At 44.6% G+C, this 12,667-nt stretch overlaps 1 protein-coding gene across 2 annotated transcripts in view; it reads left to right on the top strand.

The window, feature by feature from the left end:
* The window catches only part of LOC118171350 (schwannomin-interacting protein 1), a 134,299-nt gene that overhangs the window by 36,659 nt on the left and 84,973 nt on the right, over positions 1-12,667 (top strand). For both annotated transcript variants that reach the window (XM_035334391.1, XM_035334392.1), the window contains 3 exons: positions 4,516-4,580; positions 5,463-5,543; positions 7,378-7,525. In XM_035334391.1, the coding sequence (XP_035190282.1) occupies positions 4,516-4,580; positions 5,463-5,543; positions 7,378-7,525 (294 nt within the window). The remainder of the gene's footprint in view (positions 1-4,515; positions 4,581-5,462; positions 5,544-7,377; positions 7,526-12,667) is intronic.

Here is a 12,667-nt window from a genome sequence, read left to right as displayed (position 1 = left end):
CAGCCCCTAGATGGGATGCAGAAGGCTCCACGCATCCCTGAAACGTGGGCATTAATGCAGACCCCTGGTGTGTGCCCAAACGGGGGCTCCTTGTGCCTCTGCTGTAGCCCCGTGGTGGCACACGGGTGCCACCAGAGATGCTGCTCTGGGGACAAGCACCCCGATGTGTACTGAGAGGTGGCAGCAGCTCCAAGGGGCTGCTCGTGAAATCCAGCACGTTTCCCATGGGAGCAGCCCCTCCACGCCAGCCCAGAGAAGTGTTGAGTAAAAGCCTTCACCACAGAGGATCCTGATCTTCCTGTCCTCTGTGGACTTGTTGTATCATGCTTAGAGGCTTAATTAAGACGCTGTCTGACAGACCATGTCAGACTGAAACGTGGACTCTGCATCATTTAAAACAGGGGCCATCGTCTTCCCTGGGAAAACTGAGCAAAGCGTATTTCTGGATTTTTTCTGGGGTGTTAGAGAAGCAGCTGAGGCTGCTGCTTCTGTGCTGGGCTGGGCTGCGAACAGCAAAGGGATCGGAGCTGGTGCTGAGCACAGCTTTGGAGACGTGTGGAGATTCTGCACTAAGGACACGAGTAACATGTGGGGTGTTTTTTGGCTATTAGCTCAGGTCTAACCCAGCTTCCCTCCTCCCAGCCTGAGCGTGGGGAGCAGCACAGCTGAGCAGCATGTCTGCATTCCATGGAGAGAAAGGAGCAGAGAGCCAGGATGCTCCTGGGATGCAGGAGTAGGTGGAGGGCTGCCTCGGCTGGGGCGAGGGGCAGCAGCAGAGGGGATTTCTTAGTTCTGTACCTGCCCCTGATGACCACAGGGGAGGTAAAGGGCAGGTTTCCCTTCGTGGTCCTGGTTGGGCTGAGCCTGGTGGGTAAGGGGAGGAGGAAACGTGTCTGAATAACCTCAGTCTAAAATAACCACTGGACGAAATTTCAATTAAAATTTGGAAGCACATCAGTGAAATAGAGAGCTACCCAAAGCTGACATGTTTGAATAATTGCTGTACTTGCCTTTAATTATAAAATGGAAAAACAAATCTTTTCTGCTGCTATTTTTGGGCTGTGGTTCTACTGAAATGGGAGCTTCTGCTCCAATCTCCATCTCTCTGACCTCTCGGGAAGCACCGTGGTACCTTGGCTCGGCAGCGATGGGCAGACCTCTTAGGCAGAGATGCTCAAACAATAGCATGCATGTCCAAAAAGGATTTTGAAAATTAATTTTTAATATGTGGCCTCTGCCCTGATTCCTCTGCACTAGTATAAACCCACGAGTATAAATAGCTCCGCTGATCTGAACGGATATTTTGGGGGCACGGCAACAACAAAGCCTCGTTGCCTGCTGTTCGAGGTAAATATGTATCCAGGCGTGATCTAATGTCTGCGCATTTCTTTCCTTAGACTTTACACTAATATAACAGCTTTTTTGGAGCATACTTCTCCAAAAGGAATTTAGGGACTAGTGCATTTAGATTGTTTGAATATTTATTTCCCAAAGGAATCTGTGGCCTAGAAACATCCAGGAAATGCATTCCTTCCTCGGTGGCCCTGTGCAAGAGTCACCGCTCCGTGCCTCGGCCGAGCAGGAAAGGGGAGCCCCGAGCACGGCGGCAGAAGGATTTGGAGTCTGCCCGCACCGGGGGGCCTCCGTGGTATGTGCTGTCTGTGGGCTCCTGGGTTTTATGGCTTCAGCACCTCCCAAACCCACTTTTGTGCTCCTCGGCATCTGGTCTGGCCCCAAGCACCCCTCATCTGCCGTCTCCACGGCTGGTCAAACGTGAGAAAACTTCACCGTGTGAGGCTCGGGTCCTCCCTGGTGCGAGGCTGCAGACCGAGCATCTCGGGTCTTCTGCCCTGTAGGGTTACGGGCTTCACCATCCCAATGTCATTGTGAGAGCCTGGCTTCCTAAAAGTGCACATCTACAGGCTGAAAAATAATTAATGCATAAACAGAAATACCCATTAAAGGCTAGAAAAGCCATTTTAATTTGCTCTCCAAACCAGTCCTGCACTTCGGGCTTTCACTGCTTTCTCTTCCCGAGGTGCCCACGTCTGTCTGCAGCTCCCCGAGCACCACTAATGTCTGCATCCAACTGGAGTGGGAAAACGAAAGCCGCAGTAAATTTTACAGTATGTTTACATTACAACAAGGTTTATGGAGGCACCGTAATCCATGGCATGCTCCAACAGCAGTATGGATCTCTTCCAGTTCAATTTTCCGAAGTCCGAGCCTGCAGCTGGGTCGCTCCTGGCAAAACGTCTGCGGCGCCGACCCGGGGCTGCGAGCCCCCAGCAGCAGCCGCCGTCCCCGCAGCCACCCGGTGCCACACCGGGCTCCAGGGCACGGCGTTGGCCCTGCTTTGTGCAGACTGCCTTCGTAAACTTGGCTGCGAGGAGCAATAATCAATACTTCGTGTCTAATGACGCAAAACTGAAATTAGTATGGATTTTATGTCTCCTTCTCTTCCCAATTATGCAAACGCTACCGTGCCTCTTTTGTCGCTGCCTTATGCTACGGCTTTTATACAGACTGTCTGGTGATGTTTAATTGAAAGGATGAATAGTCAAAAATGTCACAACCAATTTTAGTTTTTCCTTTTTTTGTTCAGTCTTCACCCTTAGGTTAATAGAAAATGATGTCAAACACAAGAAATGATTTATGTAAGTCGTGCAGGTTTCGTCACCCAGGGCTATATATAAAGTCAATTGCAAATTGTTTTCACATTCTAAATTACCTTCCACAGCTCTGGGATACACTGAAAAAAATGACCAGTGGAATAATAAGGGGCAGTAAAAGGTTATCTTCTGAACTGAACTCTGCTTCAAAGAAAATAATTTTGAAAGTTGCTTATTTTTAATATGTCAGAAGCAGAAGTTCCTCAGAGCAGGCAAAAAAATATATATATATATATTTTTTTTTTTTTAAAAAAAAAAAGGAAGCAAAAAATACATAGAAGGCAAAAATAAAAAGTTTCACATCTGGATCATTTCCAACGGCGTTTTATCGGGAAGCAGCCAGGCCCCCTGAACCACGCGTGGTGCTTTATCAGCTTCCGCGTGTCAACAGGACGGCGCTGCAATTAGAGGCCCAGAGGGCCAAAGACCGGGGCAAAGACGGAGGAGAAATCCAACTTGTCAGCTTGACAAATCTAGGTTATGCATAAAACATATTTTGCAGTAGTAACCCGTCCAAGGCTGTGAGGGAATGAAAGTTGCATTAGGAGTAAATCAGCTACCAACTGTGATCTCGTTTCATGTCGAATGGCGCAGAGCCTTGTACAAGATTAAAAAGCACCAGGTAAAATTTCTCTGTTTCAAAAAAATCAGCGGTATTTGAGAAAGCAGGCAGTAGTGCTGGCTGATCTGCTGGGCCCCTAGAGACAGCAATGGTCTCACTGGAAGCAAAAATGTTGGATTCATCCCTTGGTCAGATGAGCTATACGAAGTGAAAATACCCTCATTTTTTCCTTTTCATAGTCCCACGCGTCCCAAGAATCCCACTTCTGCCTGCAAGCTGTTGGTCTCCTGGCATCATTTTAACACAGCTAAAAGCGGCAGTGCTGTCCCTTGGAAATTCTTGAGCAGTATATTTCTGTTATGTATTATAATCAGGGCAGAGAGATGGACCTTTATGTGTAAATTGGGTGGGAACGGAGCAGGCAGCCACCTCCACCGGCGGCTTTGGGAGCGAGCCAAGCCAGCGCTGCAGGCTCTGCCACATGGCCTGGCGTTCCCCGTCCTGCTACGAGCCACCTTGGTGGCCTACAGGTGTGTTTCAGTTACAGGAAGACAATTTAATTTGGAATACAGCCTGCTTTTAGAATTCTTTCTTTAAAAAATAGCTTTATTTATTTTTAATTATTTTTATTGCATTTCATCTGTAATAACCACATTTTTTCCAATTTTAGGTGAATTGCAGATCTCTCCCATCCCTCAACTCCCACCCCTTCTGAACAGCAGAGCCCTGCCAGACAGACACAACTTAGTTTTTTAAGCCCTACATCTGTGCTGAAATTCATGGGGGATTTGTGCCGGCCCCATAGCATGGACGCAGGGAACCCCAGCTCGGTGGCATCTCTTCTGTTGAAAGAGGAGCTGATGCAAATAGCCTGGTACAGATATCAGCCTGTAAATCTCAGCCAGTGACACTCTTAATTATGCAATTGAATCCAGTTTGATTGCAGAACAAAGAGAAGTGCCTGTCAGTACGGCCGGTGCTTGCTTGCCTCTTACCAAGCCCATCTCCTCCCAAATCAGAGCAGCCACACACCTACCACCTGGAAGAACGCTTTCCTCTTTCGCCCTGCCCATTGTCTTTGTAGGTCTGATATTTTCTTTCAAAGTTACGTGCTGGATATGCTGATAAATGCCTTGGTTTCTGCGTAGCTGGTTTGGATGTGTTGATGTTACCTGAGGGAACACGGTGGTGGGAGCTCGAGGGAGAATCTCTGGTGTCAGCCAAGGGCACCCCGCAAGCACGTTGAAACCTTTTTTTTTTTCTTTTTTTCTCTTCTTGTAGGAAGAACTCAAAAGGCTCCAGAACACCCTGGAACAGGTCAACGATGGCAAATACTTGCTTCAAAGGTAACTGTGTGATTTCTGCGATATCTCGCGTGTGGTAAAGTGAAATGGCTTCTATAGGGCAACATGCCCCCTCTGAGGTCTTTTTGCTGTAACTGTTTTTCACTAGGTAATATACTGAATACTCAAGGTTTTGCATCTATTCCATAAGCGATTCTTATTTTTAGTTACAGGAGGATAATTTCTGAAAACTGCTGCTGATTGAGTGATGTAATTCAGTGTCCAGTAAAGTCTCAAAAAAGCTCCACAGGTTGGGGTCTAATCTTACAAATTTCCATGCAAAGGCCTTCCTTTCATGTTGCTAGTCCCATCCAAAGCAGCGTCCCAAGGTGTTTGATTTTTATCTTCTAGCATTTTAAAATTGCTTTCTCAAAGCAATCACTTTGCAGCACCGATTCCTCGGTCATCATTTATTACAAAGAATTTTTTCTTCATATTCTTGTACGGCTTCTGCTGATGTAATTCATTTGCTACCAGCATTACCGTTGTTACCTTCCATTTTCCTCTCCAGCTTTTCGAATGTGGCCCCAGGGATACAAGTTAATTTAGCAAGAATATCTACTATATTTGCCAGTGTTTTTATTTGCAGCAGCTTCTTCGCTGGGTGTGCCTGTCTCTGGAGCTGGCATCTGGAGGGTTTAGTGCAGGAATCTGCAAGGACTCAGGGAGGCTTCGATCTGGAAAGCGGGTCCAAATTCCTACTTTTTATTAACAGCCAGGTGGGGCTGGACATGGGGACCCAGATACCTTCCCCCAAAGACAGCAACACTTTAAAATAAGCAGCTCTTCTTGTACGGGCTTGTCAAATTTTCTGAATTAATTCACAGTGATTGCAAAAGTGTCATGCTGGGATGCATTAAACCCATTTTCTTTTCTTTTTCATAGCCATCAGCTTGCCATGGATGAAGAAAATAATATTGAAAAGTATCACATCAACTTACAGCCCTTGGAATCAAAAGTGAAAATGTAAGTAACCAAGAATGGGGTTTCTGCATTTAAATGCAGCCGGGTTTGTCAGATTCCTGAACCTCGGAACCCAGATTGTGTCCATCCCAGATTTCTGTGTAACTCTATAAAAAAGCCTCAGTCCAGGAAGGTAGTTAAGCTCTTGGCTGGAAGGTGAAGCAGCAGCTAGCACTCAGCCATGTCGCACACCTGACACAAAGAAACTTCCCCAGCTTCCCAAGCGCCATCATTTTATCCTCTGTAAAACATTCCCCACGTGTTTGATCGTTTACCATGGGGTCAGTTATTCTAAAAGGCTTGTCTGTACTGTGGTCAGGACAGGTGGCAATACCAGGGATATAAATTAGCACGTACCCAGGTGTCCATCAGAGCTCTCTGCTTCTGCTGCTGGTCTTCCCAGCAGAAAGCTGGAAACAAGGCTTCACTTGCCTCAAAAATATGAATGCCTTTATGCTGAAGCCTCAGACTATTCAGTGGCAAAATTCTGAGACATCAGGCCCGGGTGTAGTGCTGCACAGAGCTGCATGCCTTGCTGCAGCGCATGCTGAAGTTCACTTCCAGTTGAAAACTACAGCTAACTCGCTGTAAAGGTGGTTAAAATATTAATGCTGTGTTAAAATATTTAAAGGACAAGAAGTTTCAAATTAAAACCCAGCCAGTGTCTTTTAGGCTTGCAAATTTAGGGCTGATGAAAGAACAAATTTTCAGAGAGCTTTTGAGAGGGGTAGCTACGCCTTATTCTCATGCTTTAAAATGGAAAGTGTGTGTAAATATGTAAATACATATGTAAATACAAATGTTTTGCAGTGGAGCACGGAGCCGAGACAATGCAAAGTATAAATGCTTGAGGTGTTAAGAAGTTATTTTTATAAAAAGCAAAGTGTATTTACTGAAATAGTCTTTGGCTGGGTGCTGGGCATGCTGAGGCCATCGGGAGCACATGCGGCTGGTGCCCACATTTATATTAAATATTTTCATATTTATTTTGAATAAGAATCTCAACTGCTTAAGCATCCTACAAGGAGCTTTTTCAGTCCTGTTATTCTGCAGTAGCACAGCTGAGTCTGGGGTCAGAATTTAGCTCTGTGTTCCTGCCACTGCTGTTACAGGCACAGATTTACTGGGCAGCATCTGCACCAGAAGGGTGTTGGAAATGAGGAGAAATTTCGTAGAAAGATCAGCCAGGCACGGGGACGGGTTGCCCAGGGAGGTGGTGGAGTCACTGTGCCTTGGGGTGTTCAAGGAAAGGTCGGACGTGGTGCTTGGGGACATGGTTTGGTGGTGACATTGGTGGTAGGGGGACGGTTGGACCAGATGATCCTGGAGGGCTTTTCCAACCCTAATGACTGTGACTCTGTGCTTCCGTGATCCCGCACTGCCACCTGCCGAGCCCGGCCACGGCTCCCCGCTGGCGGCCGGTTTGGGGTCCCCGGCTAAAGCAGGAGGGAGCCGGTTGTGAAGGATGCTGAAGTTACAGCCACGTCTGTGTTGCAGTACTGAAAGCTGGTGTAAATAAAAGATTTTGAAGGCTGTTCACTCTTTTAAGCAGATCGTTGCCTTTTTCTTTGCGAAGTGTAAGAGAATTGCTGAGTTATCTAGGCTCAGACTCTGTAAATCTGAGGATTTGAAATAGACTTGCTTCCACTTAACAAGTATCTCAAGATCTGCTAGTAGTGGCTAACAAAGTGTAGCTGTGTGTCATAATTTCCCAAATGGGAAAAAAAAGTGCATAAATATAAAGCCAAAAAAAACACCTCTTTGGTTGAGAATATGTATTTTAAATTGATCTCGCTGCTGCATTTGCCCTAACGCTGAGCTTTGGTGTTCGCCCCAGCATCCAGCGAGCATGGCGTGAATATCTGCAGCGCCAGGACCTGCACCACGAGCAGCTGGGCAAGCGCAGCCCCTCGCCGCCCTCCCTGTCCTCGGACAAGATGAGCAGGTCCATCAGCATGAACACCTTTTCCGACAGCAGCACACCGGTGGGTGCCGCGTCTGGGCGCGTCTTCCTATTTCCTCCTTTTTCCTGGGTTCCCTTCTAGGACTTTGAATAAATGAAAGCTGAGTTGTTGGCTAAGCATTACGGAGGGACTTTTACGGCAGTAGCAGTGCCTCAAATGAACGTGCAAGCAGATGTGTCTCTTTCAGGCAGAGCTGAATGTGAGACCGTGCCTTGGGCTTGTGTAACTGGGAGATAGATCTCAGCAATATGTGGTGTTTTTCCAGCAAATCAACATGGTTTCTGGTATTGTTTAGTTTCACTGAAGGAGATGTAGATAAGTTGATCTAGGAGTTAAAAATTAAACTTGTTTTTGGAAGAAATACACCACCTAGCATACTGGGCGGCAACTGGCTGCAGGCAGTAGTTTTCCTATTACAGTGACTCTAAACTGGAAATCCAAATATAAAGCCAATTTTTGAGCATATTATGTGGCTTTGTGACTGTCCCAGGAAAGGGATTTTTAAGTCAATAAATCAGCAGAGAGATACAGACTCTATAAATGTTGCTTTCAGCTTTGAGACAGAACACATCAGTTTTGAGGAAGCCATGGACCAGAGTGCAGAAAATAATTCAATAATTTCAAAAAAAAAAAAAAAATGCAGGAGATAAAAATTTCCACAGTGTGTGTTAGACAAATAAATAAAAGAAGATAGATGGCACCGTTTGGCTGGGCCATGCAGGACGGATGTGAGCGGGTGCTTGGGATCCTTGCTACAAGTGTGTGGCGGTCAGTTATGTGAAGCTTTGGCAGTCAAGGGGCACTGCTTGGTGGCTTCCAAATTCACTAAAAGCCTAGAAATCCTTGCTAGTGGGGTTCTGAGAGTAGCTGAAGCCTCTGCACAAGGAGGTGGTCATTGTTAGTTTAACTCTGCCTTCACTTTCTGAGTCACGCAGCTTAAAACCGAAGCTAGGTGAACGGCTTCCTGCTGCCGTTGTTTTTTGACTCCTCGGTTAGGTGGGCTGCGCTGGATTTGAAAACATTTACTGAAATATTACCGAGCGTTGCTTTATTTGTAGATGCCTCGTGTTCATAGCTGGAGGCGGGGGTGATAAACTGTGTCCCAGAACTGGGCTATGCGCTGATGTCTCTTGTATTAAACGGGCTAAGCTGCTGTAATGAGAGAAATAGATGTGGGTTTTGTTGTTATCCGCCGCTGGAGCGGCTCGGCCACCACAAGAGGTCCCTCAAACCCAGCGCAGGAGCCTCCTGCAAGCTCAGAGCTTCTCCAGCAGCAGCCGCCTTTGGCAAGCTTCGTTTTCGATGCTTTCAGGTCTTTCGGGAAAGTTAGTACATCAGGGAGATGCATATTTGTGTGGAAAATGCAGCTGGAACACTAGCGTTGCTGCTTAGTTTGGCACTAACACAGTTATCAGCTCCCTTCTGCATCACCCCCGCTCAATGCAAAGGAAGGACAGCAATATTGTTTGACACTTTTCTAGCGCTGAGTGCCAATAACCTGTGAAAAATCAGGGACCCTTGCTGAAGGCCAAGGAAACCCAGTCCATTTAGCGTGTCCTTGGCTATTGTAATTCCTGAGGCTTTTTGACAGCCCAGGTATTGACACTGTCAGGTTTCAGGCAGGGTGGGCATAAGGCCAGGACAAAGCAGGGGCAGCTAACCAACCTTGAGCTGTTGAAACAAGGATGGGAGAGTAATTGATTGTCTTACCCAAATAAAAAGACCTAGGCTGAATTAAATGCACCATTTGGACTGTGAGCTAAGTTTTCTGCTCTAGCATAAGGTAAATTGAGGAAGGAGAAAGAAACGTCTGAGCAGAAAAACCACTGCTGGACCCGTCTGTAATTTTGCTCTCTCTTGAAGTTTCATGTTTAGAAGAGCCAAGCTGGAAGCAGGTGAGCAGAGTGAGGAAATTACCAACCCATTTGCCAAGTCCTCAGTTTGGCGTACATTCCAGAGCAAGGATTTTGAGAAATGGGGCAAACTCATTACAACTCAATTTCTTTTGCATAAGCAGTGTTGCTGGCACACTGAAAAATATTCTTATGGTAATTTTTTTTTGTGTAAAAGGACACTGTGCTGAGCAGTATCGAGTCTCCCAAACAAATACTGGGAGGAGGGAGAAAGTCAAAATGAAATCTAGACCCTCTAGAGGTTTTCCTTCCATCTAGAGGTTTTCCTTCTCTTTTCCAAAAAGGCAGAAAGCAACTATGCCAAAACTAACATGCCAAAATATGTTAGCAATAAGCAGTTATACAGATGGGAGAGAGAAATTTATGAAGTATTTTGAGAAACCACTGTCACAACAGAGCCACTTAATTCAGCTGAAATCTAATCCTGGTTTTCAATTTCCTTTCTCAGCGCAAGCCTCCCAGTGCTCTGCTTTGCTGGGTCCTCATCTGTACCTTACATGGCAAAAAAGTAGTCAGCTACTTGAATAATGAAAGACAGAAAGGATCTTATGTCCACAAAATAAAAATTGTTATCCTATGAGCTAACAAATGCAGATTACTGCAGCAGGATGGGTATTGAAGCTGTGCACACCAAATGTCTGTCTGTATCAGAACGTGGGACCAGCAGTTGTGGCAAGGTAGAATTTGCAACGCTGGCCTGAGCCTTGGCAGACGTAGTGCAGGTACGCTGGGCATTGCTGATATGCTGACAATAATTCACCTGTAATCATTAAAACTCCGTGATATACCACAACTTCGATGCTGAGCAGTTTTCATATGATGGAGATAGCTGGCAAGTAGGCTTTGTCTCTTGCCACTGTGAGTTGCCAGCCATGTAATCAATCCATTATGTATGGACTGATTCATCAATCTCTAATGTATGTGGCTTCGAAAAGCTGTAGCTTAGCCCTGCTGGCTGTGCTTACCACATTTCAGCCCAGGCAAACAACCTAATTGTGCATTTCTAAGACTCAGAAGCTTGATAAATCATTAATTATGATATCATTGAATTGATGTGCTTGAACTTGCTTTTGGTTCAGCTCCACAATTGCAATAAGTGTATTTACAGATGAAATAGTTTAAGAAACAGAAAGATTAGTACTACTTTTCTGGGATGCGGTGACTGAAAGAGCAAAATGAATGATTACTATTCTGAAAAATTACTTTGGGAGTATATATATATACGTCATATTTTTAGCTTAAGTACACTAGATTTGATCTGATAATTTGTCACTAAAATATTTTTTCTTTGAGACTCACATACGATCTACATGTATGTCTGTTACAACTTAACATTCATTCATCTGCTGTGATTCAGGGACATAATGCAAGGCATAATAAAACAGGGCACAATGAAAGGCACTAACAATCCCCTATCAGGTATGTAGAAAAAAAAGAATAAAATGGTGTACTTAGTGATCAAACCCACAACCAGGTAAAAAGATTTTAACCCAGAAGTATCAATATTTACACGTCGCTGAGACTGGACAGGAAATGGTGAACTTAAATATCAAAGGCATAGACAATTTTCTAGTATTTGATCGTGCAAACTACCATAAACCACTGAAAGACAAAAAAAATGCCTTCTGTGTCATTGCTTATAACTGCCACTACAACATTTTTATATCCATTGTAGAGTTTATGAAGTCTAGAATTTCACTTTTTAGTATTTTTGAGATTAACTAAAGAGGATAAAGATCTGTGAGCATTCACTGTATGATTTCATCTCATGTTTCAAATAAATTGATTCTCTTTTTAAATGTCAGGACAAATTACCTAAGTGTCTGCTAACCTGCTTTTATGTGGATTTGACTCCACTGATTTCACCCATAATTTATACCAGTTATATATTAGTAAAGTCCTACCTGATACAAGAACAGATCTCTCTCTCTCTTTTTTTTTTTCTTTCCATTTGGCCTGCTCCCTTGTTGTAAACTACATTGGCCAGCCAATGGGCTATCACAGAAGGACTATCACAAAGGCTGTCACTGTCTTAAAACATGTTCATGTGCTCCATGAAAGCACTGTTAGCTCCCTAGACTCCTGCCAGAATGCTTACTAACCTCTTAATACAAGAACCTTTCAGGTAGATCAAATTATCAGGTAATGGGTCATGCTTTCTGTGTACAAATGGATAAATCATTCTTGACATTGGGGAAAAAAAAAGTGATGAGGCCAACTCAGAGTGTTTGTGCTATGGTACACAGAGTTCCCTTGGGCCTGCCTCCCAGTAGAGAACACATATAATGGGCAGAATGACAGAGAAAGGACATAGCTTGAGTCGTGAGAAGGGAAACACTTTTCCTGTTAGGCTACTGCTTTGTAGGCCACAAAGAAGGGATTTGCTAACAATGTGTATGCAGTACACAGTACAGGCAGTTTTCTTACTGTTGGAAAAGACCTGTTGTCAGTCACTGGTTAGATTACTGTATCAGGAGTACAAAAGAAGTAACTGTACAATCTTCAGTTGCTTCTGTTTCCCCTTTGCATTTTATTTTTAATAAAATAAATGGAAGTAACAAAAATAATAGATTTGAAAATAATGTTAGTTATTTCTTTCTTCCTTTCTTTCTTATTACTGCATAGAAAGGAAGCAAAACTTACCTTCCTCTGTGGTGTGTGGCTGCATTTCTGCTTTTTTCCCCGCAGAAACAAACTGTATCTATAGTTACTGAGAAAAAATGATGATGCCAGATATGTCCCCACGAGCATGTGACTGTGGTTATGATCTGTTTTAGTGATATCATCACTGTGTCTCTTCAAACGCTTCAGCCTCAAAGACATAATCTGTGAAAGCCACAGAAAACCTGATAATCCTCAGCAGACAAGAGAAAGCTGGTGTGAGACATACCTGCATCCAGACTTCTTAGGGAGTTTCTGTGGGATGAAGATTTTTTTCTTAATTCTTTGCTCAGCACCATGGACAGCGGCCCCGGGCCCTTCTTCCACCCCCGCGCTCGCCCTCCCATACCAGGTTCCTTCTGACATTCCTGAGGATGGAAATTATAGATTCCGTAGAATGGTCATTTCTTACCAGAGCACAGTGCTTGGATAGGCTGCTGTCTACTAAGAAATTGTCTTAGAGGCATAAGCACATGAAACATGCTTTTCCAAATGTGACCACATGATTATTTTTCTAGGTTTTCTCCACTGGCTGAAGTCACAGATAGTAATTTCCAAGGTCTTTCTCCCTCCCTCCCTCCAAGTTGGA

This window comes from Oxyura jamaicensis, chromosome 9, assembly GCF_011077185.1.
Source record: "Oxyura jamaicensis isolate SHBP4307 breed ruddy duck chromosome 9, BPBGC_Ojam_1.0, whole genome shotgun sequence".
Taxonomy (NCBI): Eukaryota; Metazoa; Chordata; class Aves; order Anseriformes; family Anatidae; genus Oxyura; species Oxyura jamaicensis.
This window is presented reverse-complemented; position numbering and strand designations above follow the sequence as displayed.